At 47.0% G+C, this 15133-nt stretch overlaps 1 protein-coding gene across 1 annotated transcript in view; it reads left to right on the plus strand.

The window, feature by feature from the left end:
• HADH (hydroxyacyl-CoA dehydrogenase) overlaps positions 1 to 15133 on the plus strand; it is a 47392-nt gene that overhangs the window by 14741 nt on the left and 17518 nt on the right. The window contains exons 2-3 of the mRNA XM_059377030.1: positions 10236 to 10364; positions 13519 to 13676. Of these exons, the coding sequence (XP_059233013.1) occupies positions 10236 to 10364; positions 13519 to 13676 (287 nt within the window). The remainder of the gene's footprint in view (positions 1 to 10235; positions 10365 to 13518; positions 13677 to 15133) is intronic.

Raw genomic sequence — 15133 nt, forward strand, 5'->3', positions numbered from 1 at the left:
GGAAGGTCTAAGAACAAAAGCAAAATAAAATTATTTACCGTGGGAGGCTATATCTGGATCTAGTATTAGGCCTCAGACCCTCGAACAAGGAGGAAGGGAGCTGCCTAGAATAAAAATAATGAGCTCTTGTGACATGCCAGGCACCATTTTGGGTGTTCAACATGTAATAACTCGTTTAATCCTCTCAACAAACCTGTTGTTCCACCTGGCCCACAAAGGTCATGGAAAGTTTCCCATCTCACAGCTGGTAATTGAGCTCCAAATAGGCTAGCTCTTGCCCAGCTCCTAATGATCTTGACTGTTCCCCTTAGACCCAGCAGTGCCTTTTGGGTCTAGAATAGCCAGCATGCGAGCTCCAAATGCAGACAGCCCTACCTTCAAATCCCAGTCATCTGCAGACCTGCATGTTGCTTATTGTTAGAGCGCCACCCCAAAGGCTGTTATGAAGATGAAATTGGGTAATTTATGAGGAGTGAAAGCTATCTGAGAGCAGGGGTCTTGTTTTGTTCACTACCTCATCCCAGAGCCTGGAAGAGGCACGAGCGACAGAGATGTTGAGCATGTCGTAGGCGGTAGGCAGTAGTGGAAGGAATGAACATGGAGATGTAGCCAGCATAGTACTTTAAATGGTAGCCCCCCTGCATTCATAGAGGAGCACAGTTGCTCCTTCATAGAGGAGCACTTCTTGCTCACTTCCAAGAAGCCAAGCTTCTTATCTGTGACTTTGGATCATTTGTTGAAAGCATTTTCTAATCCTGCGTTTTTTACCCAGACTGTTCTCAAAGGCTTCCCCACTGTGTACCCCAGTACCATTATTTGGCTTCCAAGATAACACAGCAGTCTTGTTCTGCTCTTAGCCTTCAATCCAGAGTGTAACTGAAAGCTGTGAATGAAGCCCTAAGCACTTGAAGGACTCTGGATTTCACTGGGGAGGGGTCACCAGAAAGCCATAAACATTAACCACCATCGCTGTCATGGGAGAGAAGTGGGCCTCAGCAGTGGATAGGTATAGTTCTTACAAGAAAGAGTGAGGAAAGAGAGAAATTAGATGGGAAAGAGGGTTTAAGGTTAAAAAGAAGAGGCTTGAAGGAACTGTGTAGGATGGCCTTAGGAGTTAGGAGTTCGACACTTTTAGACCTGGGTAGTTAGTGGAGGAAGGGATATGAACCCATGAAGACTTCTCACTTGCACTTTAAGAAAATGAAACAAACATCTGTAAGGTTGGGAGAGATGAACTTAGAGTGGGGAAACTCAGCTGGGAGGCTTTTGCTGTTGACGTAGTACCCCTGCGCTAGTGTGTTGTTATTACGTGCGACTCAAAGAGGAGTGCTGTTAAACCAAGCCTCAGCCCTGTATTTCAGTTTAAGTGTGTGACCTTTTTTTTCTTTTGTTTTCTTGATACTTTGTAACTCAGCTGTACAAACCTTCTTAACATTTGATCTTTTGATTCCCAGAAAGGTTAGATGAGGTCATTGTTTTTCGGGCTAAGGTCTTTATGAAAAGAAGATTTGGGGGCCCTGAAAATTCTGTAGGAAATTTTAAAAATTATGTGTTTTCCTTTCATTGATGATCCTGAAATCTTAAGCCTCTTCTGGGTGATGTGAGTGTTTTTATTGTTATCACCGATGAGATATGAGGCCTCAGTGCTAGTATGTACACTTAACGTTTGCCGTATTATTTGTGGCAAGGGAAGATACAGTACCTCCTCCAGGAACTCTGCTGTAAATTGAAGAGAAGTGGGAGAAGAGAAGAGTTCCTGGCACTTGGTAAAAATGTAGGAGCTCTGAATGCCGAGGAGTGCGAGCCTTCCAGCAGTTAGCGGAATGCTCATGCTGCAGATACCTGTATTCCGTGCTTCTTATCTCAGGGTCAGCAATGAACTGTGGGAGTAATGGTACCTGCATAAGGAATTTTCCCATTCCAGATGTCAAAAATAATATTATGTGCTCTTTTATTGCAGGTTTTAGTCTCTTCATTGTTTTCAAGAGAATACTACAGAACTGTAAAGTGACATCTCATTAAAATTGACACTTGAGGGGCGCCTGGGTGGCTTAGTGGATTAAAGCCTCTGCCTCCGGCTCAGGTCATGATCCCAGGGTCCTGGGATCAAGCCCCACATCACGCTCCCTGCTCAGCAGAGAGCCTGCTTCCCCCCTCACTCCCTGCCTGCCTCTCTGCCTACTTGTGATCTCTGTCTGTCAAATAAATAAATAAAATCTTTTTTAAAAAATTTTTTAAAAAATCGGCACTTGATAATACTTGAGACTTGGTTAAATAAAATTAAATGAGATAGGATAGGCCTGGTGTCTGGCATATAGGAAGGACTCTAAACTGGACTCGGATTTCCATTTGTTGTGGAGTTTTTCAGGGGATTTCTTCTCTAAGGAGCGGAGGATTTTTCTTGGCATTGGGGCTTGTGGAGAAGAAAGAGGGAGTGGCTGGCTTAAGGCTGTTAGGGGTTAGCCAGGAGCCATCAGTTAAGATTCAAAGATCAGTACAGATGCAAATATGGCTAGAGATCAAGGCCAGAAGGCAGCCATTTCAAGGGAGGGGAGTGGGACACAATTGGGAAACACGTGTGCAGGGCCTGACCTTGAAGAAAGGAATTAAGAAGCAAGTTTTCTTTAGGGGAGATGTGGCGAGTCGCTGATGTTCAAGAAGCCTAGACAGAAGTAGCAGCTTGTGGGGCCTGACTTTTCCTTCAGGGACCTGGGGAGAAGGAGGAGAGGAGTCTTCCTTCGAGATCGTGTCTTCTAGATCACGTCTAGAACTTGCTTATGGCCACAGGGCAGCAGGAAGACAGGGACAGAGATTTTCTGGCTTCTCAGTGGTTTGAAGAGATAATTGGCAACCCAGAAGGACTGGGGTGAGTGGGGTGGGGGTAGGAATCAGGGAAGATGGGTTCTTTTCAAGTGATGCTTTGGTATTTGGGCTGCACATTAGAATCACCTTAGAATCAAGCTTGAGGTTGATTCTCAGTCAGTTTAGTGTCCAACTCTAGGTTTCAGGTCAGGTCATGATATCAGGGCCCTGAGAGCAAGCCCCTTGTTGGGCTCTGCACTCAGCAGGGTCTGTTTAATACTCTCCCTCTCCTGTGCCCCTTCCCTCCCACTCGGCTCGCTCTCTCTCAAATAAATAAATCTTCCCCCCAAATTGTCTTGGGTTATTTTTAAAATGCCAGCGCCTTCAGACTGCATAAATCAGAGTATCCACAGATGAGGTTTGGACATTGGTCGGTTTAAATGTTCCCCACCTGATTCTTATCCACAGCCAGATTGGAGCACAGATCTTAGAGCACCAGAATCACCAGGAAGGGTTTGTTATAATTCTGGCCCCAACCCATAGTTTCTGATTCATTGTGTTGGGAGTGGAGTCTGAGAATTTGCATTTCTGACAAGCCCCCAGGTGTGGTTGATACTGCTGGTGTGGGCCCCACACTTGGAGAACTGCTGTTCTAGAACCACAGGGTGTTTCAGGTGTCTTTTGAGACTTTCATGCTCACGTGGCAGATGTCATCTGTCTGGATAGATGTTCTTGGTTTTCACGTCATATTTGCTGTGAATGTGACTGTGGTTTGATGGAACCAAAGGCTGCTTCAGGATGTTATCACACCTCTTGCTAACCCTCACCGTGGGACTGTGTACAAGGTATGGAACCTCTTTGAGCCCCAGTTTACCTCCTGTACAAAATGGAATGGTGCTGCCAATTTCGTAAGGACTGTGAATTTGTATTAGGACTCCAGTCTGGGGAAGAACTGATATGTTATTTAAGAGGAATTTTTATAGATGTCACCACATCTGTAATAGTTACTAAGGAAGGCATGGGGGAAAGAGAATACAAAAAAAGTCAATAGCGTGAAATTTTTGTGAAAAGATACTTTATTATTAACTGTATTTTGAAAGGTGGTTGTCTCAACAAGTAAGACCGCATTCCTTGTCCTCCTCTAACCAGATTACAAGAAAAGTTCTGGAGCCAGACAGCCTTGGAATTTGAACTCTGGCTTCACAGCTTAGCCGCTGAGTGATACTGGGCCAAGTGACTCAACCTCTTTCATTCCTTTTTTTGCAAAACAGGATGGTGTCTACTTCAGCACGGTTATTGGATTGATCAGAGATAGTCTTGGAAAATGCAAAATATGTGCCTGGCACGTAGTAAATGCTCAGTACATTACATCTCTGAATTTTGCTGCATTGGGTTTTTTGTTTGTTTGTTCATTTTAAGGGCTTGTGTTCTTTCTGATAATTGTGGGTAGAGACTGTTATTTTTGTAAGCTCTCCCAGCTCTCAGGGATCTCATAGGGGAAATAAGACAAATGCATTAATAACAGAAAAAACAAGCTGGCCTTTATGAAGTGGCCTGTGGCTGTCTAGCCATGCTTAATACTGTCTCAGCTTACTGAGCGCTTCTGGGATGGGAGTCGTGCAGCTGGGGTGAGAGTCTGACATCGAATGCATGAGGTCAGGCGACAGACTGCTTGCATCCTGGGTCATCTCAGTGTTGGACAGTTGAGACACACAGCAGGAGTAGATAAATACAGTCAAAAAGCACTAGGCTTATCCTGTGGAAATTGTATTAAGTATCTAACATTGTGTTTTGTTTGCCCATTTATTTAGCAAGTAAAGATTGAGTGCTGAGTCTGGGCCAGGCACTTAGGGTTGCAAAGACAAATACGGCTTGAAGTTGTCCCCGAGATATTGCTGACCTGGTATCTGTCCATAGGGTATTTCTGCAAGAGATGATTGCAAGAAACTAGAACATTGGGATGGGTTGCTCTCTGCAGGTGGGTAGAATGTAAATGTTGTTATAACTTGAAATCACTGGGTTTGTAATTTAACGTTGTAATTGTATTTTAACGTTTAAATTTTTAGTTTGACGTTCATTGATTTCTACACAAATAAATTGTGACCTGCACTAAAGAACGTCTTCATAAAATGGAAAATATTTCAGGAGAATTTAATTTTCTCTTTTTTGCCTACATTTTCTTTATTCAGACCTAACCATATCCACTTTGGGTTTAAATAGGAATGTCCTTTCTTTGTGTGTGTGTGTGTGTGTGTGTGTGTGTGTGTGTGTGCTGTTTTGTTGTTGTTGTTATTTCACAGAGATCACAAGTAGGCAGAGAGGCAGGCAGAGAGAGAGGAGGAAGCAGGCTCCCCGTTGAGCAGAGAGCCCGATGCGGGGCTCGATCCCAGGACCCTGAGATCATGACCTGAGCCGAAGGCAGAGGCTTTAACCCAGGGAGCCACCCAGGCGCCCTAGGAATGTCCTTTCTATCTACCGTAAGATTTCCTTCATATTTTCCTGAAGTTTTATGAATTAATTAAAGAAAAGCTGAAGTAGAAAGTATTTACAAAAACAAACAAAACAAGATTCCTTGGGATAACTGTTCAGAGTAGACAATTGTGGCCTTCTCACTGGACCAGAAATACCAGTAGAGGCATTTGGGAGCATAGAAAACACTCCAGTCACTTGAGAAAGAGAGATAACATTGAGCTTTTTGAGACCAATGGGGCCCGGTGGAGCTGAGTGCAATTTTGCAGAGCAAGAATGTGATCAGTAACAGCACACTAGGAAGGATCTGTCTTCCTCTCTCTCAGGTCTGGCCCCTCCTTGCATCTCTTGCATCTCCTAGGTGAGAAGGAAGCTGAAGGTTACACACTCAGTCCCTTTGACACAGTTATTTGACATGTGCACTTGGCTCTCCTGAGACATTGTCTGGAGAGCCGGTGTTGTAATAGCTGTGTTTGGTCAGGGTCTACACACGTGCTGTCTCCAGTGAGCTTGGTCAGAAACTCCGATGAAGCAAGGCCGGGATCGGGTTGGCTAGTGTCTTCTTACAGTGGGGGCAGGAGTGGCCAGGGGGAGTTTGTCAGAGGACTTTGGATAAGAGAAGAAGGTCCGCACGAAGGCCGAAAATGCTCTTCCAGCTAAGCGTTTTCCTGGCTGCATTTTAGTGTTTTTGTAACGCACTTATCTCTGGTTTACTTGAATATTTGGGGTACTTCTCATCTAGGTTTGAATCTGCTTGCAGTTTAAAACAATTACAGTTGATCCTTGAACAACATGGGTTTAAACTCGGGTGATCCACTTATACATGGATTGTTTTACACTTTTTTTTTCTTTTAAAGGTTTTATTTATCCATTTGACAAGAGATTACAGGTAGGCAGAGAGGGAGGGAGAAGCAGGCTGGCTCCCTGCTGAGCAGAGAGCCGGATGCAGGGCTCGATCCCAGGACCCTGAGACCATGACCTGAGCCAATGGCAGAGGCTTAACCCACTGAGCCACCCAGGCACCCCAGTTTTTGTGTTTTTTTTTTTTTTTTTTTAAGATTTTATTTATTTGACAGCACAAGCAGCAGGAGCAGTCGGTGAGGGAGAGGGAGAAGCAGGCTCCCCTGCAGAGCAGGGAGCCTGATGTGGGATTTGATCCCAGGACCCCAGGGACAGCCAAAGGCAGTCACTTAACCAACTAAGCCACCCAGGTGCCCCTGTATTATTATTATTATTTTTTAAGATTTTATTTTGAGAGAGAGTAAGCAGGGGAGGAGGGGCAGAGGGAAGGAGAGACTCTGGGAGACTCCATGCTGAGTGTGGAGCCTGATGTGGGGCTCAACCCCACAACTCTTAGATCACGTCCTGAGCCAAAATCAAGAGTCGGGCACTTAACTGACTGAGCCAGCCAGGCGCCCATATATTTTTTTTTTACAGTATTGTAAGTATATTTTCCTTATTAGTTTCTGAACATTTTCTTTATAGTAAGAATACAGTATATAATACATGAAGCATACAAAATATGTGTGAATTGATTGTTATCTATAAGGCCTATGGTCAACAGTAGGCTATTAATAGTTAACTTTTGGGGGAGTCAAAATTGTATGTGGATTTTCAGCGGTGCAGCAGCAGGGGTCAGTCAGCACCTCTCACCCCAAGTTGTTCAAGGGTTAGCTGTCTAAGGAAAGCATTGTGGCTTATCTGTTACATAACCAAAAATGCCCCATGATTATCACAATCAAACATGACTATAATACCTTTGAAAGTGGGTTTCTAGAGAAAAGATGTGAAATCACCCCTCACTTCTTTATGGTTAGTTCTTTTATTCCTTGGGAAGTTGGTCCATTCTAGATCTCCTTTTATCCAGCCTTCTGAGTTCAGCTTCCTGACAGGATTCTTCATGATGACCATTTTTATTTTATTTGACTTCCCTGTATGGAGTCTTACATACTTAGTTCTCTCCCCTGTGTATTCTCAGTGTGATTACAAAGTCCCTGAGCAAAGGGACACTGCCCTCATTTTCTTTATCTCTGTCCCCTTCAGCTTTGGTATTAACTTGTGCCAAATGTACTTGATACTCTTTTCCAACTCCTTGAGGAGCAAAAAATTCTGAGTGATTCCTGCTGGAGGTAAAGAGGGGGAAAGAGGATCGGGACCCAGTCAGGTAGAAATCTGGGAGGTGGGGGGTCATTCCTGGCCTATTCCGAGAATGATCTCGGTCAGAAGTTAAGAGGGACAAAGTGAAAATCAGTTGTGTCATTCCGCAGGGACACTCAGAGGAGCCAAAACAAAAATGGAAGGTACCTAAAACTAGTGTCCCTGCCTGCCACTGCCTTGCAGGCAAGGTGCCCCATCAGTGATCATCCCGCCCCCATTCAACTATTGCGCCCGCCAGCTGCCTGCCTCAGAGTAATTTAATTTCATCTCTAACTGCATCTGGAATTGGAGATTTATTTCCTTAGTTTCTGTGTCCGGATTCTTCACCAAATCCACCCCCTCCTCTGAGTTTGTGGATTGAGTCGCAGACCCAGCACATAATGATGGCCGTGGCTACAGTTTATTTCAGCAAAAGGATACAGAACGAAAGCAGCAGGAGGAAAGGGGCAAGGGGCAAAGTCCAAGGAGAGCAGGGGCCGCTTCCAGAGCCCTTTCCCTGTGTGGTCCCACGGGACACATGCAGTTCCTCTGGCAACCGGGTGTGATGGCACATGCGGAGCACCTGCCGGGAACGCTAGGCGGAGACCCAGGGCCCTGGGCTTTCACTGGGGCTGGGCACACAGGTACCTCTGCCTGGCACACACCCAAGTCCCGGACCCCTGGAAGGCAGGCAGGTGTGCAGCAGGGCCACAGTGCATCAGCAGGTTAGGCACAGCGAGCCCCTCTCCTCCGGGAAGGATGGGCGCTGTCTCCAAGTCTGAGTTTCCCGGGACAAGCCAAGGGCCTTTCTGAAGACAACAGTCTTGGGCCTGCTGGCTCGCCTTTTCTGCACGGTTTCTAAATGTGCTCTTGCTTTCTTCACTCTGCATGTGTGAGAGGGGCCAGTTCATGTCACGTGATCAAGTGTTGGCAAGCTGAGCTGCGGCCGGCTGTTACTCAGGGAGAAGGCTTGCTTCAGATCGGCGGGCACTTGCTGCCCGCCTGCAGGCCTGCGTTTTTGCCAACTTGGCAAGTTGCCTCTGTCCTTTTATCAAGATAACGCCGTTGCCCAGCCAGGCTGATGAGACCTTCCTGGCAGTGCTTCCTTGACCTGATTCCCAGGCAGGCTCTGGGGAGCCGGCAGCCTGACTCCTGCCCACAGGTCCCACAGGCTCAGACCTGCAGTCTCTGTAGGGAGCTGGCTCAGGGAGAAGTCAGAGGTGCTATTGTTAATTAACTTCCATTTTTTATAAGTGTTCTTCGGAAGTCTTGGTTCAGGGATTTGGACCTCTTTGCTGTGGAGTTGTGCTCTTCTGTTACTTTTCCTCTCCGGTTTTCAGTTTGGAGTTTGAGTTTCAATAGCCTTGCATCCCGATGGTGAGTTACAACTGTCTTCCTGTCCTCTCTGGGCAGGTTTGCTTCAGCTGACTGTGCCCTCTCCTACACACTGTTGATCCAAGGACGTTCCAGTGCAGTGGTTCTGCCAGGGCCTTTTCGGACTCCGAGGGGCATCTAAGTCGTGCTGGTGTCCTGTATCACTCATGTTTCTTGTAGGCTGCATGTCCTCTTACCTGCGGCATGAACGGAGTGCAGTATTTACCTGTAATGTGACCCAGTGACCTACTTTTAGCCACACTACCTGTTCCACAGTCCTTGCAAAAGCTATTGGCACGGGCGCCTGAGTGGTTCAGTCGTTAAGCGCCTGCCTTCGGCTCAGGTCGTGATCCCAGGGTTCTGGGATCGAGCCCTGCATTGGGCTCCCTGCTCAGCGGGAGGCCTGCTTCCCCCTCTCTGACTCCCTCTGCTTGTATTCCTGCTCTCACTGTCTCTCTGTCAAATAAATAAATAAAATCTTTTTAAAAAAGTTATTGGCAAATCGTGATGAAAAAGGGATTGACCTGTCACTGAATTCACTGAATGTGGCTGAACTAAGCTGGCTCCAGGAGAACTTCGGGGCTGCGCTAAGTGTACCCTCTGACCTTCAGCAAAGGTGGGATGGGGAGTTGCCCTCCTAAATTGGCTGGTCACCAGAGACCTACTTTCATGGGAGCCATGTCACTAAATAGCCCTTGGAGTCTTTTTTTTTTTTTAATTTATTTGATCAAGGGAGCGAGAGTGAGCATGTGTGTGAATGGGGGAGGGGAAAGGAGGAGGGAGAGAGAGAGAGAGAGACTCCCAGGCAGACTCCATGTGAAGCCTACACGGGGCTCTATCTCACGACCCTGAGATCATGACCTGACCCAAAACCAAGAGTCTGACACCTAACCGACTGAACCCCCCAGGCATCCTAGCCCTTGGAATCTTTTTGCCACCATTATAGAAGTCTGGCCTATTGCTGATTTAAGGACTACAGGAGAGATGGGCTAACAGTCAAGCTGCATAGAATGCTCTAGTTTTAAGGAAAAAAGATGATGGGTGGGGAATTAAGTGCTCTGTGAATGGGCTGTTGAGCACTTGGAATATGGCTAGTGTAACTGAGGAACTGAATTTTTCATTTTATTCAATTTCTGTTTATTTCAATAGCCGCATTTTAGTGGCTCCCTTGTGGAACAGCTGGAAAATAGTTCTGGTGTGGCCTTCAGAGCCTTGAGTCACATCCCAGCTCCGCTGCCTGCCTGTCTTTAGTAACCTTATGAGGTGTTTCTGAGAATTCATTGACCGTTTAAAGCCTTCAGAGCGGTGCCTGGTGAGAAGTGTGTGTTTAGTTGAGGTTGCCTTATGATGTTTCCTCAGTATTTGGAAGAGAATGGTGGCAGAGTTCATCTGGAATGTGAAACTCTACTGTTTTTTCTAACTTTTGTGTTTCCTTTCTTTCCTTTTTGCCCTAGGTTGCTGCAGCAACTGGCCACACAGTAGTGTTGGTGGACCAGACAGAAGACATACTGGCGAAATCTAAGAAGGGGATCGAGGAAAGCCTTAGAAAAGTGGCCAAGAAGAAGTTTGCAGAAAACCCCAAGGTAATTTGTTTATGTGACTTCAAGACCTGTTTCCTGAACATAACATGTTTGGTGGCCTTTGCTTGCTTTTTCAATTTGTCAAGTAAAGCTCATTTTTCCATAACTTTAGACCAATATAAGTGACATATGATCACTGAACATTCTGTGAGGACTGACTACAAAACAGAAGTAAACAACTGTATTACTGGGGAGGTTTGGAGGTAAGGGAGAAGATTTCTGCAGGTAGTGAACTCATTCTTTCTACTGGGAATTTGGGATGGAAGAACACCTGTTTTGTCATATGGATGGAAGAGAGCAAAACAGGAAGAGAATTTTGGTACTTTCAAGTTAAAAAGAGAATGATATAATAAACATTGCATTTAGATAGAAAATCTGGACTGCTGGGGTGATGTCTTCCACACATTTATAATGTAGTTACTGGAGAGGGAAATAAAAAGAGTGTTCCCACTTCCCAGCAGCAGAGGGGGTACGAGAGCTTGAACTCAGAAGGTGGGGAACTCTGGTTTACTGACCCTTTCTCATTGGACCTTACGTTTATTTGGAAGTACTGCAGAAATCACCCAAGTGAAATTAAAAAAAAAAATGTTTTATTTACTTATTTGATAGAAAGAGAGATCACAAGTAGGCAGAGCAGCAGGCAGAAAGAGGGAGAAGCAGGCTCCCTGCTGAGCAGAGATTTCCAATGTGGGGCTCAATCCCAGGACCCTGGGATCATGACCTGAGCTGAAGGCAGAGGCGTAATCCACTGAGCCACCCAGGCGCCCACCCAAGTGAATTTTTCCTTACCTTTGCTACCTTCTTAATGTTGCTTGAGATTGCTCTCCTGGGGCTTGGATGGAATTTCACTTCATTTATGTGCAGAGAAGAGGGCAAGGGGGGCTTTTGTTGTGTTTGTCACCTCAGATATCACAGGATATCACAGGCTATTCCCTTTTGAAATTTTGTGTTGTAAAATAATATGTAACAAAATTTGCTATTTTAACTTTTTAAGGGTACAGTTGGGTGACTTTAATTATATTTACGCTATAGTGCAAGTATCACCACTCCTTACAAAACTTTTTCTCCTTTCCCAAGAGAAACTCTATACCCATTAAGCAGTAAGTCCTCATTCCCTCCTCCTCCCACCCCCTGGTAACCTTGAATCTGCTTTCTGTCTCTCTGAGTTTGCCTCTCCTAGGGACCTCATGTAACTGGAATCCAGATTTTTGCCCTTTTACGACGGATTAATTTTGTGTGGTATACTATCTTCAAGGTTCACACAGGTTGCAGTGTGTGTCAGAACTTCATTCTTTTTCCTGACTGAATAGTATTCCTGTGTGTGTAGACCACATTTTGTTTAGCCATTCATCTGTCAGTGACACTTGCATTGTTCTCACCTTTTGGTCAGTGTGAATAATGCTGCAGTGAACGTCTGTCCAGGTCCTTCTTCAGTTCTTTCACATTTGTCCTGGATGTAGAATTGCTGGGTCATAAGACAGTCCTGTGTTTGGCTTTTTGAGGCACCACCAGACTATTTTCCATAGTGGGTGAACCATCTTTCATTACTGCAAGCAGTATTTGAAGGTTCCAGTTTCTCCACGTCCTCGCCAGCACTTTTAGTCTTCCATTTTTTCATCACAGCCATCATAGGAGGTGTGAAGTGGTATCTCGCCATGCATTTTCTTAATATGTAGTCACCTTTCAGAAACCAGAGGGGTGGGAGTGGAGTTAATTTTTACCCTCCCCCTGAAGAAATCCAAACACTAAATACCACAGGCAGATTAACATCTCTGTCACCTGTCCCCTATATTCTCCATGACTAGGGGACCTGAGTTGGTCATGTGTGAGGGTCCAGGCAAGTGAGATTTTAAGAGCCCTGGGCTAGAGGTTGGAGTCAAGGACAGAGTGAGTCTGAACCCAGGTAATCTGCATTTTTCATGTGTTTACTCTGCAAACTTCTGCTGCTTGGCCCCACTCAGAGGGTTAAAAAAACAAAAACAAGATGCTTGTACTCAAGATGCACAGCTTCGGAAGAGTGAGTCCTTGGGAGCCTCGTCTGTTGGCCTTTCTCATCTCCAGCCAGCATGTGCATGGAGGAGGGGCGCAGCCCTTCGCTTTGTCTGCTGACCAACCCGCACAGCAGCCACAAGGGGCCGGGAGCGTGCGATGTGGGGCGCATTGTGTGTGTGAGACAGAGCCCAGAATTCAAGACTTAATAAGAGAAAAGAGTCTAAAACATCTCAGTGCTTTTTATATTGATTACATGTTGAGATGGTAGTACCTTAAATGGATTGGGTTAAATAGTGTTAACTTTACCTGTTTCCTCTTTATAATGCAGCCAGTAGAAAACTGAAAATCACCTGCCCTCTCACGGTGGTGTATTTCTGTGGACCGGCTGTGAGAGTTGTTTTGTTGCGTGATGGTTTTGGATGCCTTTGCTGGTGGTGCCCATTTTGATGCCCCAGGAACAGAGTCCATCTTTAGATAAAATGGCAGTTGATAGAGGTGCCGCCTTTGGCCCACACTAAGGTCTGTTTGTGGAAACGTGGAGTCACAGATAAGACCACAGTGGGACTGCGATCTCTTCGTGAGCAGAGGCTGTGACTGGCGCGTTGTTGTGACCCCAGTAGTTCCTGTGCTGGGCACTGATTGCTTGCAGAGTGACCGCTGAGTCTGGTGTGCTGAACTTCTCTTGCCCTTACTCAGCTCTTCTCTGCCCCTGTTAGTGATGAACAGTCAGTACCACGTCTCAGACTAATGAAGGGTGCTAAGCTAAGCTTGTCCTCTTCTCCGGAAGGTCATATTTCAGCACCTGTTTCCTGCAACAGCACGTGGCAATCTGTTCACAGTGGGCACAGAGAGAAAGCCAGCCCGGACGGGTGCTGCGAGAGGGCTGTGTGGTGACTGGGCAGAGCTGACGAACAGCGTGAGGGCTACGGCCTGTGCACCACAGCCATCTCGACCAGCAGCTGGCAGGTTCCCAGGCTGATCCTTGCCCCAGCGTCTGCAAGTACCTGAGATGCCACCATCCCTGAGCAGACATGTAGGGAGTTTTATTGCTTAGAATCCCTGGGTGTATTCAGGTTGCAAGTTCGCCTGTCCTCACCCGCAGATCGCACATAGCGTTTTCCAGTGGGTCCAGTGAACGCTCTCTTCTCCTTCCTCCCCCTGTCAGGCTGGTGACGAATTTGTGGAGAAGACCCTGAGCAGCATATCAACCAGCACAGACCCCGCATCCGTAGTCCACAGCACGGACCTGGTGGTGGAGGCCATCGTGGAGAATCTGAAGGTGAAGAACGAGCTCTTCAAGAGGCTGGACAAGTTTGCCTCTGAGTACGTGACCTGTGGGCATTCTCGTTGGGTCTAGGGGCTCCCCACCTGGGCTTGGGCTCTTCTCCCAGGAGGGAGTCTTTTGACACCAAGCCCAGTTCTCCAAGCTGTTTCCAGAAGACCTGACGCTCTTTCTCTTGTCCTCCATCCTCCCACCCCCAGTCGGCTTCCCCAGGCTTGGGCTGCCTTCATCAGATCCTTGTCCCCCAACAGGGGTGGGATTCCCCACAGTAAAGTGGGGCATCCTTTCAGGGACAGTTCTCTGTCTCTTGCAGTGTCTGGGCCATGGCCCCACCCCGGGCCAGAGGATGAAGAGGCTTGGGCACGTCCTCAGAGGTCTGCCGAGGAACCTCAGGGTCGTTTGTGTGTCCCCCTTTTTTGAGTGGAACATACAGAGTGGTGCAGTTGAGGGCAGTGCCTGTCTGTCTACACAAAGTTCCCTGAGCTTTCCTGTTTTGAGCTTTATCTGGCTTAAGTCACAACACTTGGGAGCAGTATAGGAGCACTGAGTTCTCACCGGGTGGGAGAGGAGAGTCAGCCCCACGCAGGTCAGGTATCTGGTGTGCTGAACTTCTCTTGCCCTTCTCTTGCCTGGGGCTCAGGAGCGGTGGTGCAGCTCTCTTTCTCAGAATCCGGACCCTTTGTTTGTGTTTGACTTTTGGCTTTTGGCAGTCGTGGCACCTGGCTGACTTATTCCTGCTCTCCTTGGGGCTTGTATATCCCAGCTTCCTGGATAGAGCTGAAGTCAGAGTACGATTATAGGACAGAAGTAGTCCTCAGCCAGTGAGCAGTGGCTGGAGAGGGATGCTCGCATACCCGCCTGCTGGAACGGCAGCCCCCATAGCTGTATAGCCTGGTGTCTGAGAAGCCCTGCCCTGTCGCAGAGGAGAGCCCTGCTGGTCACCTGTAGGTCGCCGTGCTGCGGAGTAGGCTCCTGCTCCTCATAAGTCACGAACCCCACTGGCCCCAGGCAGTTTGGCCTTTATTGAAATACTGGTCATTCCGTGGTGACAATGACAGGTCTGGCCGCCCTCTCGTGCCTGTGTGAGTAATGGAAGGACTGTTGGGGAAAGTCAGGGGGCCGGGGGCCTGGGGCCTGGGGCCATGTCCCCACCTCTGCTCTCTTTCCTCGGACAGTCATGAAGTCTTTCTGGCCATCAGTGTTTATCATCTGTAATTTGACTGAGGGGTTAGGAGTAAATCCTTTCTAAGACCTTCCCCGTTCTGACTCTCTGAAGATGAATTTCCCTAGTGATCTGCACAACAGGGATAGCAGTGTCCTGCTGCACAGACTTCTTTAGGGTATTCATTCGAATTGGCTCAGTTTCCCCAGCACCTCCTGTGTGTCAGGCACTGTGCTAGGTTCTTCCGCTTAGGTTCCTGTCACACAGATGAGCCTTATGAAAGGGCACTCCAGAGGAGGCACACTGTAGATGTGACCTTGCTTCTGGCTGTCAGCT

The sequence above is a fragment of the Mustela nigripes genome, chromosome 1 (assembly GCF_022355385.1).
Source record: "Mustela nigripes isolate SB6536 chromosome 1, MUSNIG.SB6536, whole genome shotgun sequence".
NCBI lineage: Eukaryota > Metazoa > Chordata > Mammalia > Carnivora > Mustelidae > Mustela > Mustela nigripes.